Raw genomic sequence first — 15217 nt, forward strand, 5'->3', positions numbered from 1 at the left:
GATGTCAGGGCCTTCCCTAGGGCCTCCATATTCACGTGGTGACGTTCCAAGCGATTCGATACATCCAGTTCGGATAAAAGTGGTGAAGGAAGAATTTACGGTCGAATCAGCCTTTGCTTACGTGTTAATGAAGTCTATGGCTTGTGCCTTCAACTGGTCGGCACTATGGAGATCGGCAAGTATCAGGATTTCTGCGGCGTTCTCGATGGACAGACTCGTACAGAGAGCCTCCTCGCACATTACTTTGAGCCTCTCCAGGGCGTACTTGTCCGCCGCTGCCAGGAGATCGTCCGCCATCTTCTCCAGGTTTGTGGCCTTGCCCGTGTAGATGAACCGCAGCATCTCCCGCAGGACCTCGTGGTCCACGTCCGTGATGTCCACTCTGTTCTGCTTCCTCTCCTCCATCTCGTGCTCGAACATCGCGGAGAACACCGGACTCCGCGCTAAAACGTCCCAATTAATATCAATCAGATTGCCAGGGGTCGGGACTCGAGAAACTCAATGTCCCTTAGAACGGATTCAGGTCGAGATTAAGGAACAAAATTATCTGACGTTTCCAATCTCTCGGAATACTACCAAGAACTTCGACCCCCCTTAAGGGGATGTGAAAGTGGCATCTGAGGAATCAATTGTTCATGAAACTTTTCTCCGAACTGTGTACGGAATCGTTTGAAATTTTATCACATACAAGTGGAGGCCCGAACAAAGTCCCGGCCTCTATTTATTTGAAAACACTGTATAAAAAAAAATGATATTGTCAGGGTGTTAGGACCTTCCTTAGGGAGATCATATTCACGTGGGAAATTTCCAAACGATTCACCCAGTTCGGAGACAAGTTTCATAAACGAGTGACGCCGCTTTCACGTCCCCTTAAATTCTTTAAAATCCCTTCGAGAAAAAAAATGTAACAACGGGACTAACTTACCGGCAAGTATCGCTTTGTGCGCTTGGAACTCCCTGCCGCAGACGGTAAGCGTGACGTCGCTAAATTTTTGGTTTTCGAATAGCAGTCCAAGATCATCGGGCAGTCGACATTCCGGCACCTTGAACTGTATCGTGTTACTTTGTCCGGAAATGTTAACGCTGTCCGCCACGACGCTGACCTGAGTGGTAACTTGGGATTAGGCATCGTCCGTCGACGACCACGTGAGTAGTGGATAACAAATGAATATAACAACAACATACAAATGTATATACCTCACAGAATATCGTGAGTTTGTCGTCTGGCAGAAGTCCGTTGGCTTCGTCAAGGAGGAAGTCTCTTCGGATGAATTTCTTGAACCCCCAATCCTTCCCTTGGACGAACCTATACGCTCGTTGGCTCTCTGAAAAGGGAAATAAAGTACGTTCGTCATGTCCTACTAAGGAACATTTAATTATTATAAAGAGGTCTGGAATTAAAAATATATTCCTTTGGTACTAGTCGAACTACTTGAGTAATTGCGATAAACTTCCGGAGTAAAGATCCTCGCCTACTCACCCATAGCTTTGGTTTCTTCCCTTTTGGCATTAAGAATAGAAAATTTGAACTTTGCTCTGACTTCGGATTTGTTGCACGAAACGAGAAGTAGATAAAGAGACAGGTAGTCTTTGCTTTCCTCGTCCAAACCCTTAGGATTTACTCTTAGGCACCTGGAAAGAAACGCATTTGTCACATTGATAAGAAGATTACCTCCAGCTTACTTTATCTTACGTTGAGTTTGACGAAAATCGACAATCCCAAATATGAAAAGGATAGTTTTACGATAAATTCTCCAATTACGGACAACCTTATCCTGTATAGTTTTCATTCAACCGCATCTTATCACCAGTCCTTCAAAATGATTCAAGGTTTATTTCCGCGGCTTATCACCGCTCGTTCGACAATCGTCCGGTCACTTTTGCGTAACATTTCAGGAGGGCAAACGGTGATAAGAAATATCGTCAACTAGTCGATTCCACGACCCCGAGGTTGCCTGATTTCGAGGGATCGAATATATCCAATATCTCGGATAAATCGATTAGTGCATCCGGGTGCAGTCTCCGTGCAAATACGTACCACTTGAGTTTGTCGTTGGCCCCGGCTGAAAAGGTGGAGGACTTGAGAACCTCGCCCATTTCCTCCCGGCAGAAGCTGAAGTTGTTTATCGTCCACATGTAGCTGAACTTAACCACCTTCACCTGTGCACACAAGACCTTCAAATGCGACACCACGTCAGAGTCTATCCCGTGGAAACTAACTTAATCTAAGCTAAGACTAAGTGCAAGACTCAATTCGAGAAGAATTTAACCCTAAACTAGTCGAGCTGATATCGCGCTCTTCGTCGTTTTTCCTGCTTGGCATAACCGAGAAAAAACCTTGAGTAAAAAAAAAAGAAAAGAAAAAAAAACAATCGTCACGCTTAACCAACGAGGTCTCGCTTCTCATTTCACGCGAAGTAAGTCTTCGGAAAATCGAAACGATGATTCTTAGGTACCTACTAGTGTACTTCGCATTCAGCGATAAAAGATAGATCAAACAGGAGTCTTTATACGATTGAAGTACTTCATTTAATATTAATCGTGAAATACGAGTGGGATAATTGTTACAGAGCGTAACAGGGAAAATTCAGGTAAGTAACTAAATAAGTAATCGCCATTCTTCGAAGATGACGGGAATGACTGTCCTTGGGTGGTATCACGTTAGAGAGTGGCTTTCAGGAAATCCAGGCGATGGTCCATATTTCCTAACATAATCAGGAAAATTCAACTAGGGACAAAGCAATTAGTTCTTCTTCAAGAATTAAAAATCAGCAAATCGTTCCATCTCGCATCTCGCGAGGGAGAGAGAGAGAGAGGTCTTCGGGAACTCGAGGCGACTTCGTGACTCGTGCGAGCCGGCGACCTTGAAATTAAACAACTGTGTATGCCAAAGCGTGTAAGCGTACACGTGCGCAAGAGTCAGGGTCAGTTCGGTCTCCCTCCTTTCCCCTCCCCTCCCAGGCTCCCCTCCCCTCCCGCCGCGGCTGCCGCGCTCCCCTCTCCGCGCGCCCACTCCCGGCCGCCTCTCTTGGCAGTGTCCTTTTAAAACGACTTTGAGCAGGAACAAATATAACGGTAAACTGGCGGGAATTATTGTCACCTGAACCTGGAATAATGCCTCTCCCCTCGATGGCACCCGTTCAAGTGGGCCGCATCGCGGTCTTGGCTAATTTAAATCGGATTAGCCGCGGAATCGAACGATCGCCTTTTCTCCTTCGTCCTTTCCCCTCCCTCCCCCTTGCTTTACTTCCTTTTTTATTTCCACCGCTCGGTAGTTCGCGCACGAGTCGGCGGAGCGCACGTGTACCGAGGAAAAGGCCTTGTACTTGGAGAACGCGACGGAGCGGAGGTGTGATAAGGGGAAACGAGGACGCCGAAGAGAAAATTGGTCCATTTAACAGAACCGTACGATCGATCGATCGATCTCTAGCTCACTTGACTTAATCAACTAAAGTGTCATGGATTAATAGTTTAGTTAACTTTTAGGATATATTTCACTCGCTTAACCGAATGCCTTGGATTAATTTAACGAAATTATTATAATATCTGGCACGACCAACCAAGCGTTATTAACCAAAGAATTTAGGCGTGTCAACCGGATATTTTTTCGCGCGAATATTAGAATTATCTTTTCGAGCTGTCATCCGAGTCACGAGTCGTAACCGAAATGGTCGATACCACGGGAAATTATTTCGAGTCCCGATGTCGGAAAATGTCCGGACGAAAATGTAATATGTACATAATGGGTGAAGACATGTATATAAAATCACGAAAGTAATAAGTAAAAAATATAAACGTAAAACTTGTTGGTTTAATGAGAATTATTAGACGTTAAGTTAGGTAACGAGGGTAGATCTAATATGTTTTTTTGAGTCGCTTACGAACTTTATCTACGTGGAAGGGGAGTTCCACTCGATAAACAAGGAAAATCAAACCAGCCGGAGGCTCGAGGTTGACCAACATCGAGGAAGCCTTTTACCACCAAGGTTGCCACCTAAGAAGGAATCGAGATTACGCGCCAGTGGAACGGAAGGTGAAATAGCAACGACCAGATGAAAAGTCGGCCGTTGAGAAACGGGAGATGGAATTTGACGTTAAACGGGAAATAGCCTGCGACCCGGCGAACCGTGTAACGATCTCGCGAAGGGCAGATATAAAAGGGGAACGAGGCGATTAATGTTATATATTATATCGTGTATATTAATTAAAATGACAGTATAGCATACCTCTATACGTCATTAATATGGAGACTGTACTAACAATATATACCAGTGAATATTAAAATTGCAACGCCCGATAATATCGGGGACGAATAAGGTAAATATTGCAAAAGAGGTTTATTACACCGAAGGAAGAAACGTCGAGGATTTCAAGAATTTTAAATAGGTAACAATGAATCCGAGCCGCGGTAATATTAAATCCGTAACTATCGATACTTCCTTACTTTTCGTTCGGGAGGTTGCGGGGATACAAAATAAAATGAAGACAATAGAAACAATGGCTCGGACGCGAGGGAACTCGACCGAGGGTGGCTCGAGGGTATTCCGAAAGCGGAGCAAGTAACGACCGAGCGAAGAAACGGGAGAGATAGGAGTAGGAGAAAGAATTCGAGGACAAACCCGATATAACGCCCGAGAAATTATAAGGTAAAGTAACGATCGTTAAGTCGATGTAAAGAGAAGGAAAGGTAACGCGTCTCAGGACGTAAAATGGATTTTTGCATCCCGAGGATCGCGTTAAGGTATCAGAGGACGATCTACGAGATGAATAAAACGAAGGGAGTGAATGCAATAACTGAAATTAATCAAATTAAGGAGATGCGAAAAATTCATTCTATACATATAAAGCGTCAAAGGATGTATAAAACTTTTCCCCAAACCAGGTGCACCGAATCATTGGAAAATTGAGCACGTGATTATGGAGATTCTAAGGAATAACACGTTGTCAATGAAATTACATAAAAAAAAAAAAATGTATTCTTGGATGTAGCCCGAGACAAATAAAAAAATTATATATATACACACACATAGAATGACCCTTTCCTATCACCTTAATGAAATTAATCAAACCAATGAAATAAACGAATAGACAACGAATCTCTGGGTAACCTCGATTCGCCCGCCTCCGCCTCATGGTCTCCTTTTCGCGGATCATAACTCGCGTTGAATATTTAATTAATGAAATGCACGTAACGCCATTGAGCCTCCCCGATCGAATGGTTTTTTTTTTTTATAAAGCGACGGAGATTTGCCATCGCCGATCGATCCGGTTTACTGCACGTAGTACAGTACGGCCTAGGAGGCCGTAAGCGAATCGAAGGAGCGAATCGGAGAGCCGGGGGAGGAACTCGAGGATATATCCAGAAGGTGAAGTAGCAACGACCAGCCGAAGGAACGGGAGAGGTCGAGGAGGAAGGGAAGGAACTCGAGGTCGAACCTCGGAGTCAATGCTCTTCGACGTGGCGAGTTAAACGGCGGCCTTGACGGAGCCGTTAACGAGTCGAAGTAGAATCGACTCGTCTCCGTTGTTCCTCGTGTCCTTATCACCCCCACCGAAGGCGTAATCGCTCCATCTCCTTTCGCGCAACCAGCCGGTGAACTCAAGGCGGAAGTCCCGAGAACGTTAACCTAACCTAGCTCGAGGGAAGAATCGACGTAACGTCGGGACGAGGGTAACGTGTCTTACGTGAATATTTCGTTAAACGGGTGATAACCTAATCTGACCCGAGGAGACGAATTGACGTAACGATGCAACGAGGGTAAAGCGTTTTATATAGGTGTTGCATCGACATACTGCTCATGTTAATTTAAACTAACACGAGGACAAGGATTGGCGTAACAACGTAATGAGTGTAACGTGTTTTACACGAGTCTTTCATGGAATGGATGATAACATAATCCGAGGAGACGAATTGACGCAACGATGCAATGAGGGTAAAGTGTATCATACGGATGTTACATCGAGTCTCCCATATAACTCTAATAAACATACCGAACGTTAATCTCACCTACACTATTTAAGACAAAATAATAATAAGACAAATAAATAATAAATCAATGTTTATCAGTACATCGTATATCAGCGTAACCTAACCTGATGCGAATCGACGCATCGCGTGTAACGGATTTTAACCTAACTTATCTTGTTACGGATCGACGTAAAGACGTAACGAGTGTAAAGTGTCTGACACGCTCGTTACATCGACTCTCCTGTGTAATGTCGATAAATACACCGGATATGTCGGGGCCGGAAGACCGTAAATCACGGCTTTACGCCGCAATTTTCGACTCCTTGCGTCGACTTTGGACGTCCACGACGACGAAGAGAAAGAGCAAAAGGGAGGAAAATAACTGGACTCGAAGAACAAAGCAATCGAAAATGGGTCGAGGAATTTCTCCGTCGGATATCGCGTAGAACAAACGAGGCGATCTTGTCGGCATTAAAGTAGGACTCGGTTCAATAAGGTCCGATTTCCCAACGACTCCTTGAGCATCATTAAAAGGAAAATGAAAATGAAAATATAAGAAAAAAGTGAGAAATTAATAATCCAGTCGAAGAGTGCCCATTATTACCCTGAGGAACGAAACACATTCATTGAACCAAGAAAATTGTTAATTTAAAGAATAATTATTTAACTCAAGTCAAGTCAATTAAATTTTCGTAATTCTGAAGAAACGACGTATAGACAGTTTATTTATGTCGAATTCTTTGAATTAACATATTTCTTCGGTACTATTCGAAGAAAGATTTCTCTGGCTCGATGAAATTAATTTTTTTTTACTCAGGGTAAATACAACTTCGAGGGAGAATTATCTTTATCGATCCACTTATGGATTTCTCAATGCAACGAGTACGCTTGAGAGTTTTGATTTATACAGGAATCGCGGGGGTGTTAAAAAGAATTTATACTCCACCGATGTTTAATCCACCCACGGAATGGATTTTCTGCGTTCTTTAGAAGGCTCGTCGATTGTGCCACCGGTGGAATATTTTGAAAGGAAGGACGATGGACTCGAGGAGAAAAGAAAAGGGTAAAAGTACAAGGTTTACATACACTTTCGTTTCTCATATCAGAGCCTTCAACAATTACAGATCGATCGAAATCCAAGAACTCGACGCCATTTTGGTTCTGGTTTAGGCGAAGTCAAACAAAATAATCGAAGATTCAAATTTTGAGAGTGTAGAATAATTCTTAGGCGCTCTCGAGTCACGTGTTCGGTCCAATACGAATGCACTATGTGACGCGATTATTCACTCACACTGTTAAAGCCATTCTGTTTACTGAAAATTTGGGAGGGGGAGGTCCAATGTGAGGTCTAGATATATATGGTCTAAGGTCGAGTCTGATCGAGTTTGGTCGAGTCTGATCGAGTTTGGTCGAGTCTAGACGAACCTAGACGAACCTAGACGAACCTAGACGAATCTAGACGAACCCAACCGAACCTAGCCGAGCCTAGCCGAGGATCTCCGGAGTGGCGGTCGTCGGCCCGCGAGTCGTTCAACTCGTCACGACCGCGCGCGCGCCAATCGGCCTTGAATCATCCTCCCGTTCCGTTCCGTGGTGCGTTCCCGTCTGCGAGGGGCGCGAGTCGGGTTCAAGCACCAGACGTGTTACACTTCCGGTAGACCGAGCACCACCACGTGCCGGAGCAACGAGGAAGGCAAACGTCGAGGCGCGGCCGAGGGAGAGAGAGGGATATATGGCCCGCGTCTCTCTCTCTCTCTCTCTCCCTCTCTTTGGTTATGCCGCGGGGACAACGACACCGAACGGTTGACGACATCGGTTACGAGGAACTGGACGGTGAGAAAAACGCCCAGGGTTTCCCGCACGTATTCGGGGACGCGTTGTGTCAGAGATGGACGCACGCGGGACGAATCCGAATCCTCCGAATACGGCTTCGATGACGCGACGTCATCTTGAGTCATCTCGAGTCATTCCCCTCCCGTGAACGAGGGTCATGCGGGGCCAGATTTTGACGTCCGGGTATTGACTTTGATACCGAGCTGGCCAGAGTCGTCACAGTTTTGGATACTAAGACGATGCGGAAGTGACATCCTAAGGGTCAATTATTCGTTAAACTTTACTCCGAACTGGGCGTACCGAATAGTTTCACGCTTTACCACATGTACAGAAAGGTGCCCAAATTTTGGATACCATATCGTCTTCAATGTGAAGAATTAAAAATATTAAACCTTTGGTTAAGGATTTGACTTCGTTTCCTGGACACCTTCCTCTACGTCCAGGCTCTAAGGAAGGTCCCGGCACCCGTGAACCTTCAGATTTCATGACAAATTTTTAAAATACCTATAAATAAATTAAAAAAAAAAAAGAAAGAATTGAATTTTCATGGATGTCGGGACCTTCCTTATGACCTCCACTTTCACGTTGTAAAGTTGCGCGGGTAATAACAAGGGTTGAATTTGGAATAACGAGAAAAGCTGTAACGCGATAGTGTAATCAATAAATTGGCAACCTAATTTATTTCCCCTCCCGCCTCGTCGGGTGCTCCTCCGGTGTAAACGTTCTTCAGGGTCGGCTTAGAAAATGGTCATCGATGTCCCGCAAGAAATAGCGAAAACCGGGGGGTAGGAAAAAATGTCAGAATCTTCAAATTGCGAGCAAATCCGAGTAGAGTACGGAGACGAAGTCCCGGCGTCTCGCGGAGCGGCCATTGCGGGAGCTAACTGGAGCATGGATCGACTTTCGATTCGACGAGTCGTGGGAGAATCGATAGGGAACGGAGACACGGAGGGGAAAACCGGCGAGTTGCGTGCGGCAAAGGAGAAAGAGAGAGAGAGAAAGAGAAAGAGAGGGCAAGGGAGAGAAAAGGAGGCGGAGGAAGCGAGGGCGGCGGAAAGGGGGGAGGAGGGCAACGCACTCGGGCGCCTCTTTTAAACGCGCGGCGCTTCGAAGGAACGCGAAGAAATAGAGAGAGAGAAAAGACACGAAGGAACGAGATGAGGATCGCGATGGGCTTGCAAGGGGCGAGTGACCTCGGGGCTCGCGAAAAGAAAACAAGGAAAGTGAGAAAACTCGGGGGGACTGGGAAAAGTGGCTACGCCATGCCGCCATTTTGGATTCGCGATGTCGGAACCGCGGACGACGAATTATGCGCGAAACCGGGAAAAGTAACGACCGACACCTCGCGACTCGCCATCCTTACCAGAACTACCTATTTTTTATAAGGAGACCCTAAACTAGGTCCTGAATCGCGCGAAATTTCATTTATAGCATTCGTATTCGCATTGTTAAGTTTGTGAGGATTCGGTACACCCAGTTCGGAGAAAAGTTTCATAAACGGTACCTCCTTGACGCCACTTTCACGTTACCTTAAAACGCGAATTCGGAACCGCCGTCAGTAACGAACGATGCCCGAGAGAATGACGATTACCACCCCGCGAAGTAGCGAAAAGGGAGAAAGAGGAATGGTAAAAATAAGAAAAGAGGCAAGCAGGAGCCCGTTAACGCGCGGGAGGGAGAAATGGCTCGTAAAAGTGATTAGAACACGCTTACGACCCATTTCCTCGCGATCCGGGCGCCATGTTTTTTCTAATCATTTCCCATTCTCTCGTGCGCTGGTTTTCAACCGTTTTAGTTTCTTACATAGAGAGCGGAAGAGGACGCGGATATCGATATACACCAAATCGGGCGATAAGGTGAGCGATACGGAGGAAGATTTTTAAGGGAAAGTCCAAACGAGGAAATCTGCAAGAAGTGCGCCCGACTCCGGACTTCTCGACGAGTGGACGCGAAAACGAGAGAATGGAGACGATAAGAACGATAACGACGACGGGGAGACGACGTGACCGAATATTTCTTCCCAGTTCACGAGGATTCCGCGGGGGGAGGAGAGGGGAGGAGAGGAGAGGACGAGCGAGATATCTAGTTGCAGGTCGTTCAACTTCGCAAGGGAGCGAGCAGTAAAAATAGATTCGGAACGCCATGAAAGTGCGTGCTGTCACGCGGGCGTCCTCGCCGACTCGTCGACGCACCTCTTCCACACCTTCGCGAATCGAGGAAAGACGGTATCGGGGTGAATGCGAGAATGCGAAAATACGAAAGTGTGAAAATACGAAAGTGTGAAAATACGAAAATGTGAAAATACGAAAATGCGTAAATACGAAAATGTGAAAATACGAAAATGTGAAAATTCGAAAATGTGAAAATACGAAAATGTGAAAATACGATAATGCGTAAATACGAAAATGTGAAAATAAGGAAATTGGAAAATGGGAGAATAAGAGAATATGAGGAAGCGATGAAACGAGGATAAAAATGGACGTCGAGGATGCGCGGGTCGCCCTTCTTCGGCAACGCTCTGAAGTCATCGTCAGGGTCAACGACACCATTACTGGGGTAATGGAGGATGATTGTTCGCCTTGAACGTGTTTTAAGTGAATTGACCTAAGTCGAAATTTTGATTCTACTTAGGAGCTCTAATCGTGAACCTTAATGGGTTTTAAGGCGACATGTAAGGAGCAACCGAGGAGTCAACCGTTTATGAAACTTAAGACAGGACCAATGTCGGGCTTGAAGAACTCGAAGATCAAGATCTCGAGAAAAATATGGGACCCACGAGGGAACCGTCATCAGCGTCACCGATATCATCGTTATCGTCATCGGCGGGTGACGCAATTCCCCGATGATCCAGAAGAACTCGTTACCTCGACATCCCAGATCCTAGTCCATATGAGATCGGACCGAGATCGTCTCCCCCGAAAATTTCCCAAGGAACGCCGTGAATCGAGTTCCTTTACTTTCTCCGTGTCGTAACGTCTTAGAATCGAGCCGGTTACGTGCTAGAGCTACGGAGGCGGTTTCTCTGGACGGAATTCTGGCTCCGATACTGACGATTCCCTTCCTCGAGTTACCCCTAATCGGCTTAAAGGCGTACCCGATAATGGCGTCGAGATGAATTATGAAGTGAAATGAAACCGAGGTAAAGCTAAACTCAACCGACTACTATTAAACGCTATTTATAATCTCATTGATGTTTTATAAATCAACCAACTCTTCCGCGCCCAGTTTCGGATACATCCGACGTCCACGAAACGGTTAGTGCACAAAATGCAAATGATCATGCCATATTCAGGTCCCGATCAGGGCCCTTTTATCATTTCTGCTCCGGAAACGGTTACTTCTCACCCTTGGCGCATAAATTAGTACATTACGTGACGAGGGAGAAAGTAGGCAATTACGCACGGGGGCGGCAACACACGAGTCGTAATCGCCCACGGAACTCCCTAGATACGTATACCATTTTTCACCCTACCTTCTAACCGGAAGTTCGGTTTCTAAATGCCTGTCGAGTGACGGCGCGACCCGCCGATGGAGATCTTGTCGAAATCGCTTACAAATTTATTATAAACAATGATAAATCATTTAGTCGTACGAGGCATTTGTTAATAAAAACGCCCCACCTATCTCATCGATCCCAAGAGATCGACACACTACTAACTTTTCCTTCCAAATCCCACTTTTATGCGACCGGAAAATAACTCCTTTTCTCCCTCGAAAAGTAAAACGTTACGTAGTCCACTTTACACGGTCGGAAAGTGACTATTTTCCTACCTCGAGAGGTAAAGCATAGTCCACCTTTATGCGGGCAAAAAGTAGCTACTTTCCTCCCTTGGGAGACAAAACGTGACATAGCAACGTAATAGGCAACCTTCGCCCCGCTCGACGGGCACCGAAAATCGGACTTACGATGGAGGGAGGACGAAATAACTATTTCCCTGTACATAATCCTCTTCTCGGGGCGGAAGAACCGATCGGACGTGAGGTTGGACACGTACCTGCGTATAACACCAATTTTCGGCGACAGGGGTGTTGACTTCCGGCGGCGGGGGGCTCGGGACACGGCTTACCGCCATGCTACTGCTGCTGTGCAAGTTCGAGCTGACCCGCGACGTCTGAGGCGCACAGTCGCTCACCGCAAGTCTGCAACAGGAAGGAAAGGGAAAAAGGTCGAATAAACTCGTTAGATAGCGAAACGATCTCCGGCGTGAGCGTCGCCGATGGCCTTATAATTAACTTTCCCGAACGCGTCCAGATCGCTAAATCGACTCGATCGCCGAAGACCCGATGTGCGCTTTCTCATCTCGGCCGGGAAATGCCGTTTTTTACCGGCCGACTTGGACGGAGAAAGTGACTATTCGTGAAATGGAAGAAAAACGGGAAAAACGCCGTTTCACCGATACTCTCAGATTGAGATAGTTAAATATGAGGGAGAGGGTTCGACGTCCCTTAAACGGAAATTGGATCATTTCGATCCAACCTCACCGCATTAACTGTGATCAGTTAATCTTTAATTCGTGCAATTCATCTCGCTTAAGGATTTACACTTGAATGTCGATGCAATAGTTTGATAATTCAACGAGTTATTTGACTCAAATAAACTCATAATAAATCGTCATAATTCCGATGACACGTTGCATCTAATTTAATTCGAGTCGAATAAACATTCTGTGAATTAACAAAATATTTCTCAGGGAATATACAAAAAATATTTCTTCGGTTCAGTGACATTTTTATTTTCTCAGGGTGATAAGAATCGCTCCGATTTAGAGCTTAAACCCGATAAGAGGACAATTCGGTCGTCAGGTGGACGAAACGTGTCTTTCCCTGCCGTTTCCCTTCGCACCCTCGAGGTCATCGACAGTTGATCGACCCGATGAACCTACCGATATAGGAGAGAGAAAGAGAGGGAGGGAAAGAGAGAGGGACAAAGAAAAGAAGCGAGTAACGCGGGCAAGTGAAGGAGAAAAAACGGAGAGACGAAAGGAGAGGGAAAAGCCGCTCGGAGGGAAAAACGAGAGGAAGAGGAGTATGCAGGACACGCGATTGGGCTCACGTGCGGTGAACACGGCGCGGAAATGCCGCCTGCCAGGAGTGCGTTAGCCCCGCTCAGGTTCACCGGACCCGTTGCGGAATAAGCGCGGCCCATCGTGCGGCCGCCGCGCGGAACGCTCGTTCCGCGTCCGGTCGTTTCCCTCCGCGTTCCTCGAGGGCTCGTCACAATCGTCACGAGACTCCGGGCAAAACGATTGTCAAGACCCGAGAATACTCCTTACGGATAATGTTCGCCTTATTAATTGCAAAGATTAACGTTATACGAAAACTGACAAGCAGGCTCGAAGTACAAACTATCAAAACGATCGTCAGGCCCCGAAATTGCCTCATTACCCAGGATTGAAATTTATTAATTATGAACATTAATGTTATAAAAGGAACGAGAAGCAAGTATCAAGGCGAAAAATGTATCAGCAATATTCATTGTTACATGCGCAAATTTTTTTTTTTTTTCCGGGTAGATATTTATTCGACAAATCGCAGCCAGGCAAGAAAGCGTCGCCGGGGACACTCGGCGGAGTTTTCAAATATTTGCAAATATTTTTGCAGTTGTAATTGTTCTTGCAAGAAGGCGAAGAATATCAGCAATATTCATGGCTACATGAGCAAATGTCTTGTTTTTTTTTTTTCCCGGGTAGATATTCATTCGACAAATCGCAGCCAGGCAAGAAAGCGTCGCCGGGGACACTCGGCGGCGTTTTCGAGTCTAACCCGGAGAGCGACTTTCTCTCTCCCGTTTCCTTTCGCCCAGTGGTCTCTCCCGGGTTCCCGCGGATCGAAACGCGTTCGATCGGCCGATTTCGACACGTCGGCCCGAACGCGCCTTCGGCCCGGGGGAAAGTAGAACGGAGAGCCGGTGAAAACAAGGAAGTTAAGTGAAAACTGCGCCTATACCAAGCCGGGTAATTATAGTAACTCCCGGTGCACCCGACGAGGGCTTGCCAAATCGGAGTCCCCGTTCCGTCTCACTTAGGGCCCCGTTCCGAGTGCAAGTGGGAATATATCGGGAGATTCCGAGTCCGAGTGCACCCGACTGCAATTCGGGTCGTCATGCAACGGAATGAAATCGACGTATCGACCAGGCAGCTTCCCACGTCCCCGCGTTCTCGAACCAACATACAGGGTTGAGTTGATTTAAATCGACTGATTAAAATCATCGACTTTAATCAACTGACTTTCATTTTCTAAGCCCACGGTTTTTTAAGATGATATGAAAGGGTCATTCTGTATATATAAAGCGTCAAAATATTTATACAACTTTCCTCCAAACTGGGTGCACCGAATCATTTGAAACTTCAGCACGTGATTATGAAGGCTCTAAGGAAGAACGTGGTGCTCATAGTTTCATTAAAAAAAAAATATATATGTTTTATTGGTTCTAATCTGGGATAAATAGAAGAAAAAATTGTTTATTCAAAATGAAATTTTATAAGCACCACGCTCTTCCTTAGGGCGCCCATGACAGTACGTACAATTCCGTATAAAGGTAATGTCTTTTTTCAACACTTCTGCAGATGACGAGACCACGCACCAGATGAGAATTCTCGAATCGTGGATACAAATTACGGCAATTTTTTAATAACGTCGATTTAACCCGACGTCTTAAACGGGGAGTTTATTTAAACGATTAAGATATTTTTGAAAAAATTGTGAGTCAACTAATCCTTTTTCTCAGCGTGCATCTCTTCGACGCGCGTCTACTCCGTTTCGCATATAACTAACTTTCCCTTATCCCGCTCTACTGTAATATAATTATACTTTACATTACTTTCCATTGAGCTCTTGTAATTTAGCACGCGGGATTAACGAATAACAACGGCGCGCCTATCAGCTTCCGGCCAATCTCGTCGTCACAATTACGGGATTTATTATTTGGCCCCGATAGCGGGGCGTAATTTTTTTTCTGCGAACGCGCTTGCTCGTTGCCGACAATTACCGGATAATGCTAACGAATCCAATTAAGGCCGGCAAGGCCGGAGAGGCGTCGGGGAAGGACGTCGATTTGAGGCGACGATGGACATTGGTTTCCCGATCGAGAAACGCCACCGATCGGGAAATCTCGAGTGACAACCGGATCATCGGCTTACATAAGCGTCTTATAAATTGATATGAAAAGGACATTATATATATTTTTTATTATATATATATATAATATATATAATAAAATATATATATCGAAATTTGAATACGACCTTATTTGTTGAAAGTATGCGAACTCTATTCTTATAAATTCATCGTGAATATTTTTATTTCTAATTATTCGTAGGCGAATCATAGGGACATAGGGGTGCGGGAAGAACGTTATCGGCGTCTTAGATAGAGGACAAAAAAGGTGGCGGGAGGGGAAGGAATCTTTGGCCTCTT

The 15217-nt window shown here is 45.6% G+C and overlaps 1 protein-coding gene across 10 annotated transcripts in view; it reads right to left on the minus strand.

Moving 5' to 3' along the window:
- The window catches only part of LOC105701723 (protein roadkill), a 91572-nt gene that overhangs the window by 1903 nt on the left and 74452 nt on the right, over positions 1–15217 (minus strand). For 7 of the 10 annotated variants that reach the window (XM_012428715.2, XM_012428717.2, XM_012428718.2 and 4 more), the window contains 6 exons: positions 11797–11941; positions 2039–2175; positions 1481–1632; positions 1186–1325; positions 926–1103; positions 122–443 (listed from right to left, as the gene is read on the minus strand). In XM_012428715.2, coding sequence (XP_012284138.1) covers positions 122–443; positions 926–1103; positions 1186–1325; positions 1481–1632; positions 2039–2175; positions 11797–11941 — 1074 coding nt within the window. The remainder of the gene's footprint in view (positions 1–121; positions 444–925; positions 1104–1185; positions 1326–1480; positions 1633–2038; positions 2176–11796; positions 11942–15217) is intronic. The other 3 variants (XM_012428712.2, XM_012428709.2, XM_012428708.2) reach the window with 3 other exon arrangements.

Source organism: Orussus abietinus, unplaced genomic scaffold (assembly GCF_000612105.2).
Source record: "Orussus abietinus isolate OABI.00-Male unplaced genomic scaffold, Oabi_2.0 scaffold30, whole genome shotgun sequence".
NCBI classification, from domain to species: domain Eukaryota; kingdom Metazoa; phylum Arthropoda; class Insecta; order Hymenoptera; family Orussidae; genus Orussus; species Orussus abietinus.